We start from the raw sequence: 25,160 nt of genomic DNA, 5'->3' as shown, positions 1-25,160 counted from the left end.
TGCCAACTAAAAATAGAGTAGAATGATAAGAAACAAAGACAAAACTAAAAACACCTTTGCCCCACTCCTCCCCTCTTCCTAAGCTCAGCTTCACTCCTTCATTCCTGACTCTTCTAACTTTCTCTCTCCCCAAGAAGTGCAGGGTGGGTAGGGAATGGGTGTGGCAGTCAGTTGGTAAACCTTCATCTCTGATGCTTGTTCTTTTTCACACTGTTCCCCTGCTCCAGCATGGGGTCCCTCCCATGGGATACAGTCCTTCATGAACTGCTGCAGCATGGTTCCTTCTCACAGGCTGCAGCTCTTCAAGAACTGCCCTAGCATGGGTCCTTTCTAGCGTCGTCCTCCATGGGTTGCAGAGGGACAACCTGCTCCACCATGGTCTTCCCCATGGGCTGCAGGGGAATCTGCTGCAGTGTGTGGAGCACCTCCTCCTGTCTTTCCCCACTAACCTTGGTGTCTGCAGAGCTGTTTCTGTGTTTTTCTTATTCTTCTCTCTCACAGCTGCTATGTAGAGTTTTTTACTTTTTCTTAAATCTGTTTTCACAGAGATGCCATCAGCTTTGCTGTTTGGCTCAGCAGTGTCCTGCAATGGCTCTGTTTCGGAGCTGGCTGGAACTAGCTGTGTCTGGCGTCGGGGAAGCCCCTGGCTTCTCACAGAGGCCATCCGTGCAGCTTCCCCACTTGCCACAGAGATCCAATACAATATCATATGTCATGTTTCCTCCTACAGGGCATGTTAACTCTAGATAGTTTGATGACAAACACATTAGATTGAATTTCCAAGGGGAAAAATGTCCATGTTTCACCTTTAGCATGTTACACAGTAGTTTGATGTGAAGCGTTCTTGTGCTGGCTCTCTTCTTCAAAGCTGTCATCCTATTCCACTGCTCTATGCATTTCTTCACATTGTCCACCCTTGAATCAGTTTGGGTCAGGCAGAATTCCAAAGTGGAAGTACTTCTGTTTCTCTAACCAATTCCAAATTCCTACCTCTGTTTGCAGTGCTTTCAGAAAAAAAAAATCCAGGGTTGACCCTATACTTATTGCATGCATGACTTCGTGCTTATGGTTTGCAAATACTCCAGTGGTCACTGGTCACAATACTCCACGGGCGTTGTCTGCCACGTATATTAAATAAACAAAAATTATAGTAGGTGACCTTTTGTAACAAACAAATGAGTTCATTGAGGCCAGCTTTACTCTTTCCTTACATACCCTCTTAGGCTGCATGGTTTAGAAAGTCATACAGGCAAAAGCCTCTTCATATTGTGATAATGTTCATCTTCCCTTTAAATATTATCTTCCCTCCAACTTTTATCTTTCCTCTCTCCCCCTAGTTTTCAGTCAAGCTCAAAAAAATAGCCTCACTTTTTTTCCCCCACCTGCTTGAATTCAAATGTAGGTGATAGTCAATATGGATAAAATATCAGAAGAGCCCCTGCCAGCCTCTAGGCAGTTATTTGTCCATTTTTGCTTCTACAGTCCACTGGATTGCTGTCTGTATTCTTCATTCCCAGCCTTTGAAGACTATGTTCTAGTTGCATTCTCACAAATAGTCAGTCTACAGAAGTATGAGGAGCAATGCACTTCAGTAAAACGGTTAGAATTTTGCACGTAGCTTTTGATAGTCATTCACTTCCCTTTAAAGAACAGTATATATTTGGCCTGACTACTGTACACTTCTTTTGCATATCTGTCTGCTGTTCAGCATGGAAGAAAATCATTGTGGTGAAAGAGATTCTTGATGTCTGCCAGTCACATAAGTTTTTACTTCTGATCCTTAAATATTCCCTTGAATATACAGTAGATGAGTACCTGATCACTTGCCTTTGTCGTTTAGCTGCATTTTCTGGAATCTTGTTTGGAGAAGTGAAGGTTGGACAAGAATGTGAGGGATCCTTTGTGAATGCCTGGGGCTAATCATCATGTGACTCTCATAGGTTGCAAAGTTTCCAGCTTCTGCTCCTTGAGAGATTCCAGTTCTGGCCAATTTAGCGTTTTATATATATGAGGCACATACATGTTAGCCTAATATAAAATAATCGTATAGATTAAATTGATTTTGTCATTACAGAATATCTGTTGCTAATGAGGCAAGAATTAACACCAAAATAAAGGTTGTTGGTGTGACTGTGAGTGGAGGCACTCTTCAATTTTTTTCAGCGTTCTCTAATATATGTTAGAAAAAATATATTTATTTTTAATACTACTGCCATTTGAAGTCAAAACTTTCAAAGTAACTAGTTATTTTGAGCAGCGTTATTTTTGAGGTCCATTAAAGAGACCTGCCTTATCTGAAAATTCTACACAGACAGATAATGTACATGCAAACAGAAGTTTTGCATTGAAAATCTTTGTCTAATTTCTTTTTAACCTAGGATATGCAGCAGCCCACTGGGTATATATTTCTTATTTCCAAACAAAATATCAACTTAGCTTCTTTTCTTTTTGATGTTGCCTGTCCCTAGGTGTGCCTTCCTTTCGGAGAAGAGGTTCTGGATGATAAAGCACATACCTGAATCAAAACACAAAATGGTGTAAGAACAAGGGAGTAGAGTCCAAAGTGTCTTCAGTTCATTTAGAAGGAACAGTATGAGCCTTCCTATGGCAACTTTGCACAGTTCCTTCCATGAACTTAGGAACACTGCATCACAAAGATGAGATCCTTCAAATTAGTGTTAAAGCCAATGACAGAACAAAGACTTGGCTGTAATGCAGGCAAATTCAGTTCAAATTTTTCAAAAGTATTTTGTTGAGAAGAAGGGGTCTATTTACATGCAGGTTTGGGGGTGGGGTCTTTTTTCACCCCTTTGGATAATCAAGCTATAAAAGTCTTAATTTAGATAAAACTTCTCATACCAGCTAGGAGGAATGAGTGAGGAGGGGTTGCACAGAATGAGGGTATGGTCAAATGGGAATTGATTTTTTTTAAGGAAAAAAAAAAAAGCAAACTTAAGTTAAGTAGCTGTAAGACCAGGATCATTGAAGCAATTTCTGTATTTTTTTTTTTTGTATTTTTATGCTTCTCACACACAGTGTCTCTTGCAAATTCAATTATTTGTATTTGAAAGACATCAGAAATCAAGAAGACAACTGGTGATAAACTTCCCTGTAGTGGTCTGCAGGAGATGTGGCAGAGAGAGAGTTTGGGAAAGAAGCTATACTGATTTGATTTTTTGTTGTTGTAGGCAACCCTGTTGTGTTGAGACCCAGCTTTCTGGAATATGAGATACTTACCTATAAAGAGCACTAGCAGGTACATTTTCAGAACATAGGGGAAGTAGATTGAAAAGGCGAATGGAAATGGTAGCTTGATGGAGTATGTGCCAAAGGATTCAAAATAAGGCAGTGAAACACAAATTGCAAATGCTGTAAAATAACATGGTAAATCTTTAGTTAAAAAGAGGTGGAAGATCATCAAAAAGCTTCATATAAAAGTCAGTTACCTTTAAGGCACAGATAGCTATATTATATGCTGAATTTACCATGTCATTCATATGCATATGTACATGTTGTTTTCTTCTCGAGTTCAGTTTTGTAGGTCTGAGGTGCTAATTGCTCTTAGTACTAGAATTAGCAAGTATTTCCTATTCAGTCACAAGTTCTGGTACTCCTGTAGTTGCACTGCTTTCAATATGATCTCAGTGGGCACATTTCCTGGTCTAAGTGATCAGCTGCTAAGTATGGCCTGAGCCAGTAAGGTCAGCCTCAGTGGGGGAGAAGGCAACTTTGGGACTTGCTGTCTAATGTGGTCAGTCTGGAATGGGGGAATCCATGTGTCTTTTGTGGGGGTATTTTCCTGCTTTACCCAGAAAAATGAATGCTTTCCCATACTGTTAAAAAAACAAACCAAACCAAAACCAGACACACAAACCCCAGAGAACCTCTGTTAAGGAAAAAAGCACAAAAAAGAGAAAGATGGGTGACGCACTGGTTAATATGATATTATATAAACATTTATGACTACTTTGGCAACAGAAAAATAAATATCTTACACACAAATCACAATTGAACTGATCAAATTTTATTGAAGAAGATTAAGGAAGCAAGTAATTGGTACCTTTCCCATCTCCTTACCTTTAGCCAGAACTGAAAGGGGATAGAGCGGGATGCACAGTGAAAAGTTGAGCCATGTCAGTGGTAGGTAGTATATTCCCATCCTTGCTAACATGTTGTAAGTGTACCTGCACCAAAAGGAACAGGAGATGAGCTCAGAGAGAATGATCATGTCTTTAAAATAAAAATACATTCTTGAAAAATCTAAGGGAGTTGCTGAAGAGCTTGGAGCCGCCTATCAGAAAATTTCAGAGCAATACTGCAACAGTATTGTTCAGCCTGTAATTGATGTCTGAAAGTAGATGGTTCATTGCTTTGGAAGGGTTGTCTGTGGTGCTACCCTAAAGCAGGCAGACAGCAATACAGCCCTCCAGGCCAAAAGCTTTTATCAGAAACCAGCATGATTTCGTATTGATCTATCAGAAAATGGATTTCAGATAGGGATATTACAACTGAGAGGGGCAGGCAGAATATGACTGTTGCTTGGGACTGCGAAAATCCTGATTTATGACTGCTGACCTAGCTAAACCACTGCTGGAGGAGGCTAAACAGCAAGGTAATCACAAGTATTTAATCTGTAGTATGGCTGCCCCTCCCTTGGACTTTAGAAGGGATAGTAGGTGCGAAAAAAGCAGTTGTCCTCCAATGGTACTGCAGTGTTTTATTCTTACTGTGGCTGTTGGTGTTGCTCACTGGGAGACCAGGATGCCTAGGACTTCAGTCTCCAAAGGTGAGCTAACCCTAGCTAGTTTGATCTAAAAGTGGTACAGCAGCTTTCCAAACACCAGAGAAACAGGTCTGTTCGCATTTTTGGTCAGCTGAAAGGCTTTTTGCCTTGTGGTCCTGCTAGAGATATGAAAATAAGGATTTTTAAGCCACTGTTAGCCGGGACTGTTTCTGACAGATGGAACCAGCATTAAACAAACTTTCTGTATTCCCTTCTTATTAATTCATGTGACTAAGTTTGCATGATTCCTGCACTGTAGAAGAGTTTGATAGGCTATAAATGTATCATTTTCTTTCAAGTTTGCCCTCTGCCACCTTCAGGATTGTCTCCATTTTTTATTATTATTGCTTTTAGGCATAATCTCAACCCAATACAAAAAGGAAACAGCTGCTCCATCCCCTATACACCTTCTTTGGCTGTTTGTAGTGTAAGCAGGAAAGATCAGATATAGAAAACCTTGCAGAGTTTGCTCTCAGTATATCATTAGCCATAATGAAAAGGATACTTATGTCCCTTATGAACTATGTGGAAGAACTGCTAATACTTCAAGACTAGTTGGCTCAGGGATGGGATAGATTCCTTTACACTTTTAGACATGACTGCTTCTCTGAGATGCTAGGACATGGCACAGATGCTGTAAAACAAATTGGGTAAGAATTCTAAATCTGTATGAGTTGTACTATGTGTTATTATTTGAATTGGTCATTTGCTGCTGTAGACCACACTATCTTGCCTATTAAAGAGCTGCTGTTACTGCTATGATGCTGGACTGTGATCTTTAGCAATGATAGAAAATAATGATGCATTGATAGGACTGTAGTGTGCTAACAGGACTTTACAGCCAATATTGTTTACACTTTTGTCCTCTCTCCAGCTGCACAGAACACTTTCATTTGAGATTAGGTTCTACTGTTTCAGCTTTACAGATTTCAAAATGAAATGGGATGGAGCAATAATCCAAATAATTAATACAAGTAGTAGTTTATTAACACATGTAGCACAAATACACTGAAGCGGACTTAAAATCTTTCTTGCCAGTCCTGACATTTCCCTTTTTCACATCTCTCTTATAACATATGTTTCCTTTGCTGCCTAAATCCATATTTCCCAGGCAGTCCCCAAAGCAATGCATTTAAAATAGCAGAAAGCTATTTTAGCAGAAAGAAAAAAGAAAGAAAAAATTCTGCTCCCATACAGAGGTTGCGATGAGGGCTATGTCATATTAAAATGCTTCTTAATTCCATATATCTTCCCTGCTGTAAGTCTACAAACTGAGGTCCATAGAGGCTTAAGTTACATTTGAGAAATGTTTACTGACTTCAGATATCGATGCAAAAGTCAGTAATGTGGAATTTTCACCATTATACTTTTACCACAGGGAGGTACTGGTAAGCTTCCACCATAAAAAATTTTTGCGATAAAAATCCTGGTATTCCTATCCATTTTGCCTCATTCGTGTTGTCCCTGCCATGTGATATATGCCCTACTACACTGAAATTCTCAGTCTCTGCAGCAGGAGCTCTTGCCTTTTTGGAAAGCACAGTGCAATTAACGCAGAATAGTCTTTCTGTCTTAGTAAGAAATTCTACTGGTGCTGCCTTACTGTGCTGCCAATCTTGGATCAAAGTGAGATGCTAAAAAAAAAATAAAGCAATAGGATTGTAAATAATTTTCGGAAATTGCTGTTCCCTGGGAGGTAGTTGTGATTTCCTTCTAAATTTTTGTTAAAAAGGGCAAAGCCTTTGAACTACAAATGTTAATGCAACGATTTACTTCTGTAAGTCACTCTGCTGCTCAACTATGCAGATTTTTGTAAAAATCAGTAAGTAGCTTGTAAGGTCCAAGCTTTTATTTAGAACGGATAGTATGCTTTTCTACCAATTCCAAAATAATGAAATGAGCCTGCAGCACAGTGGGGGTGGGGTTCTGCTCACAAGAATGACCCATTTTCCCTCGTGGTTTCGCTGTTGACTCCTTACCTGACCACATCTAATAAATTCCAAAGGAAAAATAAAACACACACGACATATTTCCCTTGAACTTCTTCCTGACTGTTGATCACGACAAATAAAACAATTATTCTCTCCGTGATCTGAAAAGAAAAAAAGAACTGTGAATTCAGGTTGCACCTTCTATAGCTGTCATTTCTGTGCTATTTTGGCAAAATAGGAAGCCACAGGTGAATGTTTGCTTTTCACAAATGGTCCAGTGAATGTTTCACTTGGCCTGCTTTTGTTCAAGGCCCCGTTGGCCTCCAGCTCGGGCAACTGGAGACTGTTGGCTGCAACGTCAGAGATCTGCTATGGTGAGGGTGGAGGTTTGCTTGCCAACGGGGATGACTTGGGTTTGTAGCCCAGGAAACCTGTGGATGAGCCAGCTGAGGCTGTGGGAGCAAGGACTCCTGCCACAGAGTCCCGGTGCCTGGAGGGCTGGCGGGGGTAAGCTTCCTTGCTTGTAGGCTGCCTGGGAGGCCATGGGATACAGGAGGCCCTTGGGTGGGTAGTATGCCAGACAGTGCTATTTGACAGTCCCAGCTCTGCTTTCCATGGCTTGGAGATCTGCATCCCAAGGGATCTCTCTCACGTTAAGATTTGCAGAAAGGAAGAGGAAAAGTAGAATTCCTTATTTTTCTTTCCTTCTTATTCCTGGCTAGGAGAAGTGGGTTTAAGCTTGTCATTTATGTGAATTACTGCTGTAATACTTACGTGATAGCATTCTTCTAGCAGTTGAATCCTACCCAACCCACAAGGAATGCCTTTACAAGCAAAAAGATACAAAAGTGGATTGAACAGGCAGTGTCTCCAGCTTAAAAAAATACTTTGGCAATATTAAAGCTCAAGAAATTAAAAACAAGTGTGTTTTTGCAGCTTTCTTGGACAAGTTTCCCATCAGTATCCATGCCCTGCCCTGTAAAATAAAGATACCTGTAGCATTCGGTATTGTCAACAGTTGCTTGTGAAACTCTCCCAGAACAGTACTGGTTCACTCTGATTCACACTCTATTTGAAAGCATTGAAGGAGAAAACATGCATCTATTCAATTGGTATGAATCAGCATAGCTTCATCTGTTTTTTTTCATATCCACTACCATCTCTTCCATAAGGAACCTTAGATTTAATGATTTTGTGGGTTAAGATGTCAAGTCAGTGAAAAGTCATGAAATGAAAATGGATTAACAAGGTGGGTTTTATAAGCACAGTCATTATTCTTCACTGGTTTTCCCCCTTCCCCTTACTCCTACCTTAAACGAAGAAAGAACTTGGCCTCTCAGCAAGTTTGTGTGGTAGTTTTGCTACATAATGTTTACTGGTTCCTGCATGGAACATTTTGCCTACAGACTTCTTTTTCCAAACCACATCTGTCAGATGAACCAGCCATCACTTCACTGTTCAGCAAAATTACGTGAGAGCAATTTTTCATACAGAAAGAGAGCATGTCCATCCCCTAGGGATCTGGTTCCTCATCCTGAAAAGCACTGAGGGGCCACAACAGATAAAAATGCTTTTGCTGCCTCTCACTCTGCCCTGACTTGGCATCTTGTGCTGCTGATTCCATTGGTCCCTAACAGAGGAATTGATTTCTAAGAAGGTCAGATGTTGACAGACTTCTGTATAGATGGGCTAAGAAAGAGTGAGAGATAGTAAGTCCTATGTTTGTACACTGATGCTGAGGAACCTGGCAAGAAAATGGGGGAAGTGGAAGTCTTGATGCGGGATCTGAAACCAGATACAACAGAGATAGGAGAAGCATGGTGGGACAACCATCACAAGAGGGAAATCAAAACAAAGCAGTGTGAACACTGAACGGGATTGTGTGCTGGTGAGAATAAATAAAGTAGAACCTGAGTTAAAATCATTTTGGTGGAGGTTGGTAAAGAAGTGCAGCATTGGTGGTGCGGGCATTTTGTTACCAACCCTAAAATCAGACTGGGATGTGGAGAGGGAGTTCTGCAATATTGTTAATATGAGGAATGTTTCAGGGAATTGTCTCTTGATTAAAAGGTATTTTCAGATGTGAAAGCTGGCAGATTTTCCATACAGTCACTTGCTCTTCAAGAGGTGGCTGGGTAGAAAAGTGCTAGAAAACAGCATGGGTCAAGTGATGAGGAACTGATTCTGTTCCAGTGAGATAAAAGGATAAGCAGTAGACAGGTAGCTACCATGCCCAATTTCAAAAGGATGAGCACTGGCCAATGAGGCAGAGTAGCTATGGAGACCCCACAGTTCAGCCTCATGGTCTGGGAGTGGAAGAGGCTGTGGGTTTCCTTCTCTCCCCTGGGCACAAGCAGATGCACAAGAAGCAGTGAGTATCACCTAGCTGGGGCTCAGCAGATTTCCTCCATCAGAGGATTCATGTTTGGGAAGGGGAACAGTGGAGGCACTCGGCCTCACTAATTGCAGATGATGGAAGTCAGTAATCGAGCTGTGTGAAGTAGGTTAAGCACCTGCAAGAGCAGGGAACTGGACCTGACACAAAGCAGGTCCCCTGTAGGTCTTCTGTTCCTGTTAGACAGCAGTCTCAGCCAGCAAACAAAGGGGTGCACAAAGCAGCCATCAGAGGCCGAAATTGAAAACCACCTGTGGCCTTGGCCTGGAGCGTATCTGTGGAGCATGACACAGGCCTGGCTGCTCAGGGCAACTGTGATGTCCTCATGAGGATATAGTGGCATTCTACCGCTTTTCTGTGCGAATCAGGAGGCTGCCTACTTGCTTGCCTTTATTCCCTTCAAGTTTGCAGATGACATGAAGTTGGGAGGGAGTGTTGATCTACAGAGGGATCTGGACAGGCTGGATCAATGGGCCGAGGCCAGCTGTATGAGGTTCAACAGGGCCAAGTGCTGGGTCCTGCACTTGGGTCACAACAACCCCATGCAGCGCTACAGGCTTGGGGAAGAGTGGCTGGAAAGCTGACCGGAGGAAAAGGACCTGGGGGTATTGGTCAACAGCCAGCTGAATATGAGCCAGCAGTGTGCCCAGGTGACCAAGAAGGCCAACGGCATCCTGGCCTGTATCAGAAATAATGTGGCCAGCAGGACTAGGGAAGTGATTGCCCTGTGCTTTGTGCTGGCAAGGCACTGTGTTCATTTTTGGGCCCCTCACTGCAAGAAAGACACGGAGGTGCTGGAGGGTGTCCAAAGAAGGGCAACGAAGCTGGTGAAGGGTGTAGAGAACAAGTCTTACGAGGAGCAGCTGAGGGAACTGGGGTCCTTTAGTTTGGAGAAGAGGGGGCTGAGGGCAGACCTTATCGCTCTCGTTATAACAAGTACCTGAAAGGAGGTTGTAGCCAGGTGGGTGTCGTCGGTCTCTTCTCCCAGGTAACAAGTGATAAGACGAGAGAAAACAGCCTCAAGTTGTGCCAGGGGAGGTGTAGATTGGCTATTAGGAAAAATGTCTTCACCGAAAGGGTTGTCAGGCATCGGAACAGGCTGCCCAGGGAAGGGGTGGAGCGACCATCCCTGGAGATGTTCAAAAGACGTGTAGACGTGGCACTTAGGGACACGGGCTGTTGGCGGACTTGGCAGTGTTAGCTTTACAGTTGGACTCGATGATCTTAAGGGTCTTTTCCAACCTAAATGAATCTATCATTCTATGACATTGTGCCCTTTTCTTTCATAGCACTCATACCTTTAGGTAACCCAGACACAATTGAAGGTAGATGCAGGGGTTAGAGGCTGGGGACCTTTTCAGCAAGTGACAAGGCAGGTTGCTGTTTGAAGAAGAGGAGATTCCAGTAAATGTCTGTTGATATTGTGTCCCTATACACACACATATATACATATGTACATGGAATCATGTATATATATAAATATACACACATATATATGTGCATATGTATATGTGTGTGTATACACACATACATATATATACACATGTATATAAAAAGCATGTGCTGCTACTCAGCCACAGCTCATTTCTTCTATGGATCATCTGTCCTTACATGAATGAAAATACCGTATTCTCTGTTGCTATTTTCTCGCTTGAAAAAAAAGGGCAAAACTAGAAGTTCTATGTTTTCAAATTCATAAAAAGGAAGTATGTGCTGACACCTCACAAAGCATAAATACAATGGTTTCATTTTTCATTTCTTCTTGTTCTTTGTGTTAAAATCAAACTGGAATTTCCTTCCTCTCCCAGCATTGGTCTCTCACAGGATACAACAAGTTCTGTAGAATGGCATAAATTTCCACAAGGCAGCCTGGGCATTTGAAGCAAGTAAGTGAAACAGAGCAAATTAGACTAGCTGAGGTTAGGAGGCAGTACATTCACTTCCATTTTTTAATAACCATGACTTTGCAGTATCGTACTTGGTATCTGAAACCCTTACATAGCTCTTCAATTTAGTGAATGTTTAAAAGAAAAAAGTAAGAAACATGCTACTAAATAGTTTAAGTTAAAAATTAATGTTTTTATCACAAAGCTGTAGTACATCACTTTTAGTCTGGCAAATCCAATCCTGTTTGCACAGGATGAAGAACTGGTGTTTTGTTCACAAAACCAGTCTTTTCTTACATCTTTCCTACTCTTCCTTGTTAAAGTACCATTCCCATCAGCCTTTACGCCTTGGCCAGATTACTAGATTTCATTATTCTCTGTTTTGGCAACTGCAATGACATGTGACATGTTGTCCTGTCCTCCTGTCAGTCATTCAAGCTGCAAATACCCTGAGAGACATCTCTCTGCACCAACTTTGTGACCCTCTCTTGTCTTACCTTCCTCCAGAGCATCCATCACACAGGACTCATCTTTATTTCATGGTGTGGCTTGGCCTTGGCCTACCTAACCCTTCTCAGGTGCCTGGTGGCCTGAGACTTTGTCCCTCAGTGAGGCCATCCTGAAGGGGTTTTCTAGAAAACACCTCTGAGTTTGCTCTTCCACTATCTGTAATGTGTATCTCAAAGTGTTCCTTGTAAACCACAATAAATGGGGTATTTGGCAGAAATCCTTCATTCAAACTCTGCTTAAATCTTGTCTCTGCTATAATGTCTACAAAACAACCAACCACCACAGGGGTGCTTTCACAGCTTGTTTTAAAGGTGGCATTACCTCCACCCATGTGCTTCCCTGACATTGCCAGAGCCAGCTGTTCTCTCATCCTCGAGATCACCCGAGATGAACTTCACTGTGGATATGCACGTGTTGCATGGCCTGAGGGATGCATAATGATATGTTTTAAGCTTAGAGTCAGAACAGGTGGTGGGAACGCAAAACAGGGCACCCACTGTCAAATTCTTGCAGCTTTACCAGTGCCCTGACTACGCAGTAGGCTGCAGTAAGGTAAGCATCTTTAACTGTCCTTCCCCAGTTCATTGTGGAAAACATTTCTTTTCTTTTTTTTTCCTAAGGGGCAGGGAGGAGAGTGTGGCAAGGCATATGGGCATACCGTTGGCATACAACTGCTTGACCTGCACTCTCACAGCAAAAGCAGGGCAACCCAAGTGATAGCAGTGTCTACACCAAAGAGCTTGTACATCTTGCTTTGACAGCATGAGACTATTGCTAGCATCAAGGCAAGAGTTGTTTGCAGTAAGAGAACACTTGGGGAAAGAACTAAGGATCCAAAGCTAGCTTTGTTGTGAGCCAAATGTTTGGAGTCACAGTGCCATATTGTTCCCTGACCCACTTTCTCCATGCTGCCCTGGAAAGCACTGCGGTAACTGCACTGCCCAAGAAAGTTTCTTGCTCAGACTATCCATTTCATATCTAGTGTATTTTGTGGCAACACAGAGCAGTGTTTGTGCAGGCTTCCCTGATCTCTGCTTCTGCAGGGCTGGGTAGGAACGAAAATGGACTATGTCAGGGCTGGGGAATGTGTAAACTCTGCCAGGAGAAGCCTTTCTTTAACAACTATTAGCATTAGCAGGCTGCTTTTCTCTCCAACAGATGACATGAGATTTGTTACAGGACACATTAGATAGGATATTTTTTTTTTTTTTTCCCTAGATTAGTGTAAAAGCATGTAGATTTAGGCAGGGAAAAAAAGTTAATTGCAGTTTGACGAATTTGCTACCATACTTAGTGAGCAGCATAAAGAACAGAGATCTGTATTAGTCAATCAATTTCTAATGGATATTTAAAAAGAGGAACATCTTCACCCATGCAATATGTCATTTGACAATATGGGCTATCCAGAAAACTAAAAACATAACTAACTACTCTTACTCTTCTACCTTCTGACTGCTGAGAGCAACACTAGTTTCACCATTATTCAAATACTAAGGATTGGAAGGGTTTGAAGGTAAACTCAAGTCAACATTTTTACTTTTTCCAATACATTAAGAAAAATACCAGAACTTGAGATTACCTCCCAACAGAAAACAAGAGTGTGCTAAGGAAAATGTCAGAGAATCATCTTGTTTTCTGCTATAGCATGTGATCTTTTGGCTGGTTGTCTGTCTACAGCTGAACATATGCCCTGTAAACCCCTTAACAGCATCAGAACTGCTGGATGTTGCCACATTTTGCCTCTATCTGGGTTTGAGAGGGCAGAGACCCTTACAGCAGGAATACGACAATTCTTATTTCATTCCCCTCCCAGCATTAATTCTTCTTCAGTCCCTTAATTTCTCTTTATCGATTCTTTTCCTTCCACACTCCATAACCGCCAGCAAACCCTGTTTCAAGAGGCTTGATGTGCTGGTGGTTTTCTCACTGCCATCCCTTTGCTACCCATAAAATCTCATTTTGTGCTTGTCTACAAAATAAATATGCACTTGTCAGTGAGGAAATGGCATGGAAAAGAATTAGATACTGAAACTTAGGCTCTAAAATTTTGTCTTCTGGCTGTAAACAAGTTGGCTGGGGAGGTAGTATCCTCAGCCACCTGTGGCGCCCTACAAGTGGGGGCTGCCCCATTTCTACAGGTGGCCGCTCCTCTGGACATCCTCCAGGTCCCTGCTGTTGTGGGCTGGGCGGCACTCACTATGAAGTTTCACTCAAAAAGAAAAAAGTTCAGAGAGCAGCTCTTTCCCAACCCAGTCCTGAGGGCCCAGTTCCTGCAGTTAGCAAACCATTAGCAGACCAAGATCCCTCAGGAAGGGTGCAGGTGGACCATTCAGGGTAGTTCAGCTTGGGCTTGTCCCCAGGGGCAGGCAAAGCTGAAGCATGTAGGTCGTGGAAGGAGGGTCTTGAGAAATGGACTTACCTGCAGAATCCTTGGGAAGAGACGGCTTTTATCAATGCCGGTGAGGATGTGCAGGATCTCCAATACAGACAACAGCTGGCAAAGGCGCATTACAAGTCCTATGGAGTAAAATGTGTCGGCCAGTGAATCTACAGGCGAAGTGAAGAGGATAATTAGAGGGTGGTTATATGGTGAAAGCCTGCACCAACTATTGGGTTTGCTCTTGCCCCATCACCACTGGAGATGACGAGAAATAAAGTTCAAACACTACCAAACTTTTGGGTACTAGAAGCAAAGCTTTGGGGAGGGGAGGAGGCAGTCCACTCTGCGTGTGTGGCTCTGACAGAGGCAGGAAGCTGAGAAAAGAATGGGATCCCCTATACTTGATGCACTGGAAAACACTGTGCAGGATGTGTTGGTTTAAAGATATCACTCGAGGATATTTCTAAATATGAGGAAATGTTGAGGAAATGTACGAGGTACGTCTAAACATGAGGAGATGTTGTGTTCCTGCCTGTATCTGTACCCATGGCACTTCCTAAAACAAGTAGACCACAAAGTGGGTATTTTATGTGTCTACAACTGTCCACCATTATTTTAAATTTCCAGTCACTAGTTTTCTATTTTTGTGCCTTAACCCCAGGCAATGGAAAGAGCAATATGTTGTCATGTTTTTGGAGATAGAGAGTCATGTGCAATAACCACAAAGATATTGCTTCAATAAGATTAATATTCACCATAACAACTGGACCTAATCACATTTAGGTCTATGTCCAAGTCAAATGTTAATAGCATGCTGCTGAATATTAAAGCTCATTAGCAAAACAAGAGGTTCATTCCTGATGTGACACAGGCAGAATGTAAGTACCAGTAATTAGTTCGTCCTTTTTAATGGAAGACACAATGTTTTTCTAACTGAAATTACAGCCCCTGGTATCGGACATACACCTATTCAGAATCCTAACTTTATGTTTCTGTGTGCCACTGTCTCTTAAAATGTTTAAGGAAAATATAGAAGGAATCCTACCTTTTCCAAATGACATGAACCTGATGATCATATTTGTAAATATCCAGGAATGTCCACAGAATTGCATTAAGTCATACACAAAGAGGTAGGTGTTCATGGTAAAGCTGTGGAGATGAAAATGCAAACTGTATGACTTACTACAATATTCAAGCTTTTTGACCTGTAGAAATTGCACCCTCTTTGGACATATTAGTAAATCAAAGGAAAACAGCTGAAATGTACACAGATTAGTGAAAACTGTCTGTGTCTGTCAGTGGTCACAGAACAGCACTTTCCCTAATGGATCAAAGGCTCCCTTTGCTGATATACCTAGGTTATGCCCAGAAAAAATCGCTGAGTTTCCACCAGGGATTAGGGTGATCTGTGGCCATACATTGAAATTTGTGCCTCCAGAGGAAAAAGTAACTAAACAAAGACTCCATTGACTGCTGGATTCAAGCCTGAACCCCTTGGCTTTGCTCTACCTTGATGGTGTGACCAGACTCAAGGGACTGCTGGGGTCTCACCCACCACAGCCCTGGTGAGGGCCTTGGACTCCCGCAGACAGCAGCAGGATTTCTGCGCCTGGATGAGGTTTATCCTGTTCTTCCCAGAAGACGTGCCTCTAGCATGCGCTCAAGACAGCTTAAAGTACAATGCAAATAATTTGCAGTGTCTCCAGCAGACAGCATAGTTTTAAGTATTTATAAAAATGTAGGTGAAGAAATGGAAAAGAAAGCCACATTTCAATCTGCTTTTATTTGATGCAGTTTGAAGGATATCTGTCCTTCTCTTTTTTCACCAACTTGCTCTACAGGTTTTCAAGATAAACTTTAAATTAGGGTCTTTGTTTTTCCATACAGCCTGTGTTTCCAGTTGCATTTAATAAAGTGAGTCTTCTCCTGTTGGAGCAGACTAACTCTTGTAGCTAATTGTAACCTAATTTTCATAGGTAATCTAACTTTTTGCAAATCTTAACAGGCTCTGGAGACACTTAATTTCCCATTCCCATAAATGTATTTTCTTTTGACTTATTCCAGAGAGAGAGAGGCTTGCCTGACCTCCAGCTATGAAAAGGACTGTCTACCTCTGTGGGAAATTAATTTGTTAATTTTTTACTAGAATTTATCTCTTGAGTTTGACCAATTGATTTCCTGCCCCAATAGGCAGTAAGATCTCTTTAAGTTGCCCCTTGATCCAGTGTGTTCATGTAGTTTGTCTCTGCCATTAAACTTTATTTCATTTGTATCTGTACATTAACAAACACAGTGAAATTCTGTGTTTAGAAATATCTAAATATTATAAATGCATATACTTCATTCCCAGCATTGGATCAAGACCATAAATAACAATACACACTTCCGTAAATTGATTTAGATAAACCGATCTCCTAAATTTTTAATCTAAGTATATCCTAGGGAGGTCACAGAAAATGCCTTTCTTCCTCTCTTCCTGTTACACAGGATGGCTGCTATTCATATCATCACTTCTATAAGCACAGAAAGATCTGCTGGCATAATTTACCTCCCAAGAGACATCAGTGCCCTTTCATACCATGAAAATAAGACATATGAGGACCCAGACAAAGGAATGTATTCCCTTCACACTCCTTTTGGGAAAAGTGTGATACAACTCAATTGGACTAAAGTCCAGTGAGCTCTATAAATATTGACCCAAAATCCCATCTGCTTTATTACTGAATGACACTTTGTTCTCTCTTGTGGTAAGAAAAAAAGATGGGACACTGTACATTAAAAAAAGGCACAAAATTAAGAACATTGTTCTGATTTAAGAAACAGCCTTATTACTGGATGTAATAGGAATTACTGTAATGGGTATGAAAGTTACAGGAACAGTTATAAAAATATGGAGGCTTTCCAGTGCGCACCTCCACCAGTCTCTTTGGTCTGGTATTGCCATGTAGGCTTTGCGCTGGATGCAAGCTGAGCATATGATTTCTCTCTTCTTCTGAAGTTTAGTTTGCTACATCTGTGTCTCATCCTCAGAACTTGTCTTTCAGTGATTTGGGATTATTTGCCAAACTCTTCCTCTACTGGCTGGCTAGAAAACTGATGTCTTTACAATTCTTAAGCTGCTTAATAATCTTGGCTAAACAGGACGTAACCAAGAGGACATTTGTAAATGCAGCTTCACGCTGGTGTTTTGGCAATATGGCAGCCGTCGTATGTTAGAACTCAACATCTTTAAAATGTACTGGTGACTACTGAAATGTATACATGCTGTTGGCATTTATGGAGGGCCCCATATTCCCAGTGAAGTGTAGAGATGTGCTGGTGGGCAGTGTGCCGGTGTTACGTGGAGGACCATTCCCTGCCCCAGAGCTGTGAGCAGCACAGCTCCCTCACTCGGTGATGCTCTCCACTGTGTGAAGGAACGGCCCTGATCTCAAAATGGGGTTCCATCCTACTGGGTTAATCGCCACACAAAAGGTACCTTAAGACCAAACAGAAGCCTTTGACAGAAGTGAAGAAATCTGCAGAGAATAAAGGTGATTTCAGTGTACTCAAAGGAAACTGAAATGTAACTGTTCTCTAAGGTCTTTCTCACCCAAAGGTTGACCTCTCTACCTAGAGAACCAGAAGCAGACTGAGGATAACCTGTTCCACTGTCCTAACAGTTTTGTGTCACAACACAAAATTCAGCCATCTGCTTCTATTTGAAAGGTCACTGGCAGAAGAGACGGGCTTTAAGTAGATTTTCTGCTCCCCTCCGTTGACAGCAGGCACAGTTCCACATTCACCTCACCCTTGCAGACAAAACTCTGACGAGCAATCCACCAGGTAGCTGTTCAGTTCCTGACCCTGCCCCAGGCTTGCTGGCCAACCTTACAAACCTTGGCCTCCCTGGTGCCAGCTTTGTAAAGTGGACTTGCTACTGCATTTATTCCTTGTAGTGTGATGTGCTTTAACACTTTCAGGGTGCTTTCATTTGAAGGTATTGGAGGAGCACTGCACATTTCAGTATGCTGCCTGCATTGATTACAGAAGAAACACACATGGGTCTTGCAGCAAAGAGACCCAGGAGGCTGGACTTGCTCTCTGTTGTTTTCATTGTCAGTTCCACATCACTTACTGTGGCTGATTTTATACCAAATACATTGAAACGCTAGGGATGTGTTTATCATATTTAGGATCAACCTTGCTTAGTGTAAAGCTTTATCCGCTTTCCCTCTGGGCTGAAAACCTAGGAAACTAGATGAAACGTAAGACCACTCTGAACTAGCACACACAGCAGCATGGTCCCAAACATCCTCTTTTCCCTTTTATTCACCAGCAGAGATTTTACCATCGATACAGTTTTAGCTTGCAAAGCCTGATCTATTTCCACAGGCAGAAAAATCACATAAGTACAATTGCTGCATTTTATTACTTTTAGCACAGTGTGTCTCTGTGGTAGCTACCATCAGAGGAAAGCAGGGAGGTGGGTACCCTCAGTGTCTGAAGGGTGGTCAGGGACCAGGTCCCGCTCGAACAAAGGTGACAGGTAGCACCCAGCGGCACTCAGCTTGGGGCAGCCCTTGCCCTGGCTCGGTGTCCCTCGCAAGGTGCCAGGATGAAGGCCACACTGGGGTCCCTCTCAGGGGAGGGCCCACCCAGGCCTGCATGAACTGCGCACTTCCCTGCCTCCACAGCCATGGCACTGCTGCCTTCCCGTGTGCCCATACTGGCTGGCTGCACAGGAGGAAGCAACCCTCGCACTGAAACCAGAGAGCGATGTTCCTTTTTTCTTTTTTTTTTTTCTTTTTTTTTTTTTTTTTTTCAGGATAGGTCTGCTAGAAAAGCCCCTCTGCTGACACGGTTTCCTTTTAAGTCATATTGGTCTGAACTTCTACCCTTTCCCCCTCCCACCCCTGTGACAAGCTGCAAGCACTGCAAGCTCAGGAAGAAGAAAGCTGCTGAGAACCAGTACAAGAGATGTACTTTTCTCTCGCAAGCACATCCCACCCCACTTCTCTCTCCCCCCCCCCCCCCCCGCCCCCGCGCCATCCTTTTCGCATTTGAGCAGTCTGGGCCACCTGTGCTCGAGAGATATTACCTGTTGCAGGGGTCAGATTGCTGCTGCTGCTGCTGATCTTTCTCCTTTTTTCTCCCTACAGCTGCAACAGCTGTTCGATAGGAGATCACCCCTCCTCTTTCCTCTTCCCCCACCCCATGACGTCACCGTATGTAGCACTAAGCAGGAACAACACTGCACTTCCCGAGAAAGGACTTTCTAACCCCAAGTATCTTCACTCCATTTGTCCTGCTTCTCACCCAGCCTAGCCTAGCCTAAATTGGTTTCTTGCAGTTGTGCCAGTAAGCTAGTCGGTAAATCCCGCTAACTTTGTCTCTTAACCCAGAGAAATCTTTTTTAAGGATTACTAGAGAGAAGAAATGCAAAATTAAAAATTTGTTACTCTCTTCTGTTTAAATCATCAGTGCTACAACAATGCTAACAACACTACCAAATGATAAGGGAGGCTGGGAGCACAACATAAAAGGAGCCCTTTAAAGTATCCCAGGTAGAGGAAAGAATTTTCCACTTCTTATCCACAAATTTCTAGTTGTTCATGCCTGTGCGAAATATGGAGACTACTGGCAGGGGAAATGTATGTGTGCATCCTAGTTTACTTCTGCCCTGAAGTGTTTGGGATAATCTCAGCATGAATCAGATGAAGAAGAAAGTCATAACATGTTCATAAACTCCCTTCTGCTAATAAGTTTTTCCACTGGCACTCATGTTGACGGCACATCCCATCCTACAGTGAGATTCGAAATTTGACGTTATGACTGAAGAAGTCACCAAGGTCATAATGAGCATAGGATGTTAGCGTGCAACTACAAAAAGTCTGGGAAATAAAATGTGCCTTACTGGGGGTCACCCCTGCTGCGAGTGGCACTGAGCCCCTGGCAAGACCATCTCCATCCCCTCCCTGTGGTGTCCCGGAGAGGTGAGAAATGCCTCCTCCCTGGCAAGTGGCTGGTTTCCTGGCAAACGCGGCGGGACGCTGTTTTTCTTGGTCGCATCTCCCACCTGGGACCTCAGCAGAGGAGCCGCGCAGCCACGCCTGGCTTTCCTGCTGGTGCGGCAGCTCACTTTTACTGCTCAGGAATCATCCTGTTCTTCTAGGCTGAAGATTGTATTTCTTTCTCGGGAGGAAACCATAAATTAGCGTTAAACAAAGGGTTAAACAAACGGCTCCAGAAAGGCTCAGCCCACAGCTCTTGCAAAACGGCTCCCACACCGCCAGCCTCCGGCAGGACAGCGGGTGTGACTAATGCTGCCAGCAGCTGAGCTCCCTCGGCTGCGACGAGACCCAGCAAGAGCAGGAGCAACCCCTCTTCCCACACGCCAGGCGAACGCTCAAAAGCAGCAGAAGCCCACCTCGCTTTGCCACGTGCAAAATCCCTCTGGCCGGCAGCCGCCGAGATCGAGCTCCCGCAGACGACAAGGGCGCTGCGAGAGCTTGCGAGCCGGCTACCCGTTCCCTTCCGTGGGGCCGCCGGCCCCCGTGGCGCAGCCTGGCAGGAGGCAGAGGGGGGGCAGCGGGGGTGGCCTTGGCCGCCGGCAGCGCCCCCCACCCCCCACCCCCCCCGGCGCCGTGGGGGCTCTGCCCCATGCGGGGGGCTCTGCCCCATGCTGCGGACCCTGCCCCAGCCTGCGCAGCCCTGCCCCAGGCGGGGCGTTAGAGCAGAACAACTGGTGCGGAGGAGGTGCTGCCCACCGCTGGAGCATCTCGAGGGCTCGCCCTGGGCCCTGTGGACTGGACGCCCGTTGCTTGCGGGGCGTGGGGTGGGGTGGGGTGGGGTGGGGTGGGGGAATCTCCTGGCGTGGTGGCATGTGAAAGGGCTGATGTTGGTGCGCTCCAAGACTGCCCTGTGGTGAGGAATGAGGCACTGCAAGGGGCAATAAGGAGAAAATTTGCTTCGAAGGTGTGCGCTTCTGACCCGAACCGTGGTGCTGTTACAAATACACCCATTTGAGTGGCGGTGCGCTGCAGCGGTGGAGCTGAGGTACAGGGCTTATAAATCCGCTAGTACGAAGATATTCCAGTTCTTCTTTGGGAGGTGTGGAATACAATCCAGCCAGTGGGCTGTAGTAAATCTGGCCGATCAGACCTGATGCTAGCCCTTAGGATCTGTTTTTCACAAGAAAAATGCTTCTCTGAAGTAGGAGGGGGTTTTTCTGCGTATAACTGGCAGTGGAAAGCCTCCTCTAAGGTCTCTCCAGCTGCGTGATTTGCAGTGGTGGTTTTGTAGTGTGATGGCCTAAGGGTATGAGAAAGGAAGACCTGTAACAGCTTTTATTAGACCACATGGAAGTGGGAATGCTTCCAGGAACATAGGGTTTGGAGAAAGGCTTTTATGCTTAAAACATTTAACAATTTTGTAAGCTGCAAAGTCATTCACGTGAAAGCAAATACTAAGTGACACTATTGGAACATGTTAGCTGGATGTGGGAAGACTAGAATAAGTCTTGGAAAAAAAATCTAGCTTTTATTTTTGGAAAATAAACTTTCTTCTCCACTCCAGCTACTTGCCTTGCAGACAAACTTCCGTCTAGAAACTACTTAACCAGCATTAAAAAAAATACTTGTATATAACTGCTGGCATCTCTTAAAACAAGCTTCATGACTGTTCAGCACATGTTAAGCCTGAGTCTCCTGGATTCCTCAAAATCTAAACAGACTGTAACCACATTTGGTTTCCCTGCGTCATGGGGTGGGGAAAACATGTTCTGTCTGCGCACAGTGGTTGTGTCAGGAACCATTGCAAAGGGGTGCGTTATGCATAAAGTTAACAGCAGCCCTGAAATGTTTCATGTGATACAGAAAGGATCTCATTCTCTTCAAATAGGAAACATGACCGGGATAAAACATCTGCCTCTTTTATGCATAGCTTTTGTTTCCAAATCCTTGCTATAAAAGCAACATGCAGATGTGCTCTAAGAAAAGAAACCATTTGTCTTAAAATTACTTTTCAATGTTCCTAACTGTTAACTTTATGTCTCCTTTCCTCCATCATTATAATCTTTGGCTACCTGAATTCAAGCCTATGTTTTGGCCAATGGATTACACTAGTTTAAGCACTGGTAAATTAACAGCTCTTAAACACATGCTTAATTGGAAGCACACACTCCACAAAGTAGAAGAGTAAATCCTGGGCTGTCTGGGGCCGTGGAGCTGATGTGGTGCAGTACTGGACACTCTTGCTTCTCCCTAGCAGGCAGAGTATTTGCACAGCGCTTGGTTGGTGTTTATGTCGTGTGACCAAGACTGCCAGTGAGAAAAGGAAGGCTGTGCAGCGCCAGCAGAGGAAGCAAAGTCATCTCCACACTGCAAGCAACTAACAGGGAAAAGTGTCAGTGTTTTTGTCTATACTTTCGAACTGGGCCAAAGAGGAAGCAGCAGCTGTGCCAGCTTCATGCCTTTCGCACCTTGGCGATTTTGTAAATTCAGCAGAGACCCTGGCTTGCAAGCAGGTCCTGCTTCACCAGAGGTGACTTGCTGGTGTCATCTAACAGAGTAAGTCACACCAGACAAAGTTCCTGGCTGCTTTAGGATGAGGAAAGGTGTACTGGGTGAGCAAGCGTTGTGCCACAAGGGCCCACCAAACAGATACAGAGCTGGCAGGAGTTTTAGTTTCACAATTTCACCAGCTGAAAAACGGATGAAGTTCAGAAATGCTTTTGAAGGAAAAAAATCCCAGCCAGTCTGTTTGGCTTTGTCCATCTGTGAGTGTTCTTTTGCATTTACTATCTTTCACGACAGTTCAGCTCCAATGCAGGCAGGGTTATTTCAGAAAAAGTGGACGGGTGCCGTTTCCTCGCCACTGCCCTGCAGCTGGAGCAGAACAAGGGGAAGGATGAGGGCAGCCAGACAATAGCCTCCTGGCAGCTCCTGTTCAGACCTCCCAAAATGTCACTTTGAGGAGATGTGACAGCCTTACTCTCCTTACTTGCCACTTCCTGGGAGCCTTTGAGGGAGCAGGTCATCTGGCCTCTAGATGGACCTTTTGTACTTGCAACAAGACCTACAACTCAGTAGGAATATGTTGATTTTGGGGTGCGTGATTTTCAAGCATTGATCTGCCAGACTACGAGATATTACCCCAGTCCCTAGGCAGAGGTAATCAATAGAAAACTACTGTGTTCTCAGTGTAGGATAAAAATGCAAACCATTGTGTTTCTGCAATACACCTTAATCCTGTTCTTCATAAAACCATTTCTACATAGAAGCAACTTATTTTTATGATGCAAAGGATGACTTTTTTTTCAGGCTGCTTATTATAACCTAGTTCTACTACTCTTAAAGAATTTGAATCTGCGTATTCAGGGACAGTATAATTATTTTTTTAGAGTAATGATTTTTTACAATTTAATTTTCTCACAGGGAGTGTTGTAAATAGCATCACTCATTTTACATTTTTTTAAAAATATCCTTTAGTAGAGATTTGTGTCCTTCCTTCTCATTCCCAACCAGTCTCTTTTCAGCAGAGTGGGAAGCAGAAGACTGGTTTTGCTAGGGAGGCAGTGAAAGGATTAACTAAATATCAAAGACATACCCAGTTCTGAAATGCGTCATGCTTCTACAGTCTCTGTGCCTCCCAGTTCACTGCACTCAGTTTCATTGCTGGATGAGACCCATGGGCCCACCAAATATGCCACTACAGTAATAAGGAGGAATTACTGCTTGATGAGCTGGGAGGTTTCCCTTTTTTTCAGTGTCAGCCATTACCAAGTCACTCATAACGGAAGTTGCAATAATAGTTGCTGACATTTTCTAAGAGCTTAATGGTTTGCACAAATAGTGACCGTTACCCTTCTATGGGAACTGGGAAGGAGAGGGAGATGTGCCCTATTTTTCTTTAAAAAAAAAAAAAAAAAAAAAGGAAGAAGAAAGAAAATGAAGGGTTTAGTATCCTGAAATACTTCTAGTGACCAGTAATCACATTCAGCACAAACCCTTTTTAAATACATGTGAGTAGCTGTGTCAGGATTTAATGCTTGTCCCAAGGACAGCAGTGCGAGTTCCATTACAAGCAGCAGGAGCTTATTTTTAACTATTAAGTTACAATCACAAGAAAAGATGTTACAGCCAACGTGAGCTTTTCCCAAACAGTGGAGACCAGAACTGAGTCCACCTTGAACCCAAAGAGACTTGAAGAGAAAGTATATTAATTGCTTAAAGAGAGAGCAACATTTTAAAAAAATATTTTAAGTCAAACAGACCTTTTTTTTTTTTTTTTTTTTTTTTTTTGGTAGAAGAAAAGCTTTCTGTTTTATATAAATATGTCTGTCAAGATATTTCCTTTGTGGGAAAATGAACTGTAACACACAGTACTCCAGCTAAGTCCAAAGGAAGTTGTGTAGGTTCTGGCCTACCAAGATAAGAAACTTGAGGAACATGGCCATCAATAAGAGTTATGGGGAGTAGACATGGTGTGTCTGGTGTGCGGGGGGCAGATACGCAATTTGAAATCTCAGTATTTAATCTCCTTAATGTGGATTTTGACTTTGCAAAGGCATTACTGTGTTTTAACAGTTATTTTGTAGAGGGGAATGTTAACTGTGTTCACTTCCACACTTTGAGAAGCAGATTATATTACTTGCTTAGAAGATTGAATTCTTCATTGCTGAAGGTAACGTGGTTTTAAAAGCCTAATCACAAGCACTTGGGCTCAAGAAGGTTGGTCTTAGAAAATGAATCAACCTTGCAGCCTCTTGTGGAGGGAACTGAGGCAGGACATGAATTTCTCTGTACTCATCACTTACCATTGCTTCATCCTCAGGCCCCCTGAAATTAAAAGAGAGGGCTGGCAGTTCACGTGAGCTGGGGATTTCGATTTCAATGTTGTACAGAGAGAAAAGGAATTCACCCAGGACACAAGTACTGAAGAGCCTAAATTGTGTTTGGAAGCACGGTGGGCTTGGCAAGGTGTTGCTGCAGTGGGGAGGCCCCACGGCAGCACTGCAGCTGCCCCCCAGTTTGCAGAACGGGCTGTGGCACTGCAACGTCTGCAGGCTGAGAAGAAAGATTGTCCTCGCTTTCCCTGTCAGAGTTTGCTCCCCTAGGAACCCTCAGCACCCAAAAAGCCTTTGCACCTTACCAGGATTTCCTGACGTGAGTAGCAGTGTGAGAAACACTGATATAAATGACCCATCCTTGCCTATATGAGGATTAGTAGGAAGATTTGGGGGTATTAAAAAGCAGTTGCCTTACTGGAAAGTATCAAATGCAATCTTATTTGC

General features: G+C 43.4%; 1 protein-coding gene across 2 annotated transcripts; it reads right to left on the bottom strand.

Annotated features, from left to right (window-relative positions):
* Positions 1-8: 8 nt before the first annotated feature.
* On the bottom strand, positions 9-20,649 carry HACD4 (3-hydroxyacyl-CoA dehydratase 4). 2 transcript variants are annotated; one of them, XM_049796560.1, is made up of 6 exons: positions 14,931-15,034; positions 13,925-14,052; positions 6,763-6,875; positions 4,078-4,184; positions 3,238-3,369; positions 9-2,515 (listed from the first exon to the last, which is right to left on the bottom strand). In XM_049796560.1, the coding sequence occupies exons 1-6, from the start codon at positions 15,025-15,027 to the stop codon at positions 2,433-2,435; spliced, it is 660 nt and encodes a 219-aa protein (XP_049652517.1). In that variant the 5' UTR covers positions 15,028-15,034; the 3' UTR covers positions 9-2,432. The 2 variants fall into 2 exon arrangements, with proteins under 2 accessions (XP_049652517.1, XP_049652518.1); XM_049796561.1 differs by lacking the exon at positions 3,238-3,369 and adding an exon at positions 19,782-20,649 and having other exon boundaries at positions 498-2,515.
* Between the last annotated feature and the right edge of the window lie 4,511 nt (positions 20,650-25,160).

The sequence above is a fragment of the Accipiter gentilis genome, chromosome Z (genome assembly GCF_929443795.1).
Source record: "Accipiter gentilis chromosome Z, bAccGen1.1, whole genome shotgun sequence".
In the NCBI taxonomy this organism is placed as follows: domain Eukaryota; kingdom Metazoa; phylum Chordata; class Aves; order Accipitriformes; family Accipitridae; genus Astur; species Astur gentilis.
Note: the sequence above shows the minus strand (reverse complement) of the source record. Positions and strands in the feature narration are given on the sequence as shown.

What these genes read in the sequence shown, in the direction of transcription:
- HACD4 (XM_049796561.1), bottom strand. Translation starts at nt 19,936, where the DNA reads ATGCGACCAAGAAAAACAGCGTCCCGCCGCGTTTGCCAGGAAACCAGC. An exon ending in CGCAGCAGGGGTGACCCCCA is followed by an intron (nt 15,035 to 19,781) that starts GTAAGGCACATT and finishes TCATCTCCACAG; the next exon opens with CTTTACCATGAACACCTACC. An exon ending in AATTTATTAGATGTGGTCAG is followed by an intron (nt 4,185 to 6,762) that starts GTAAGGAGTCAA and finishes CTTTTGGTGCAG; the next exon opens with GTACACTTACAACATGTTAG.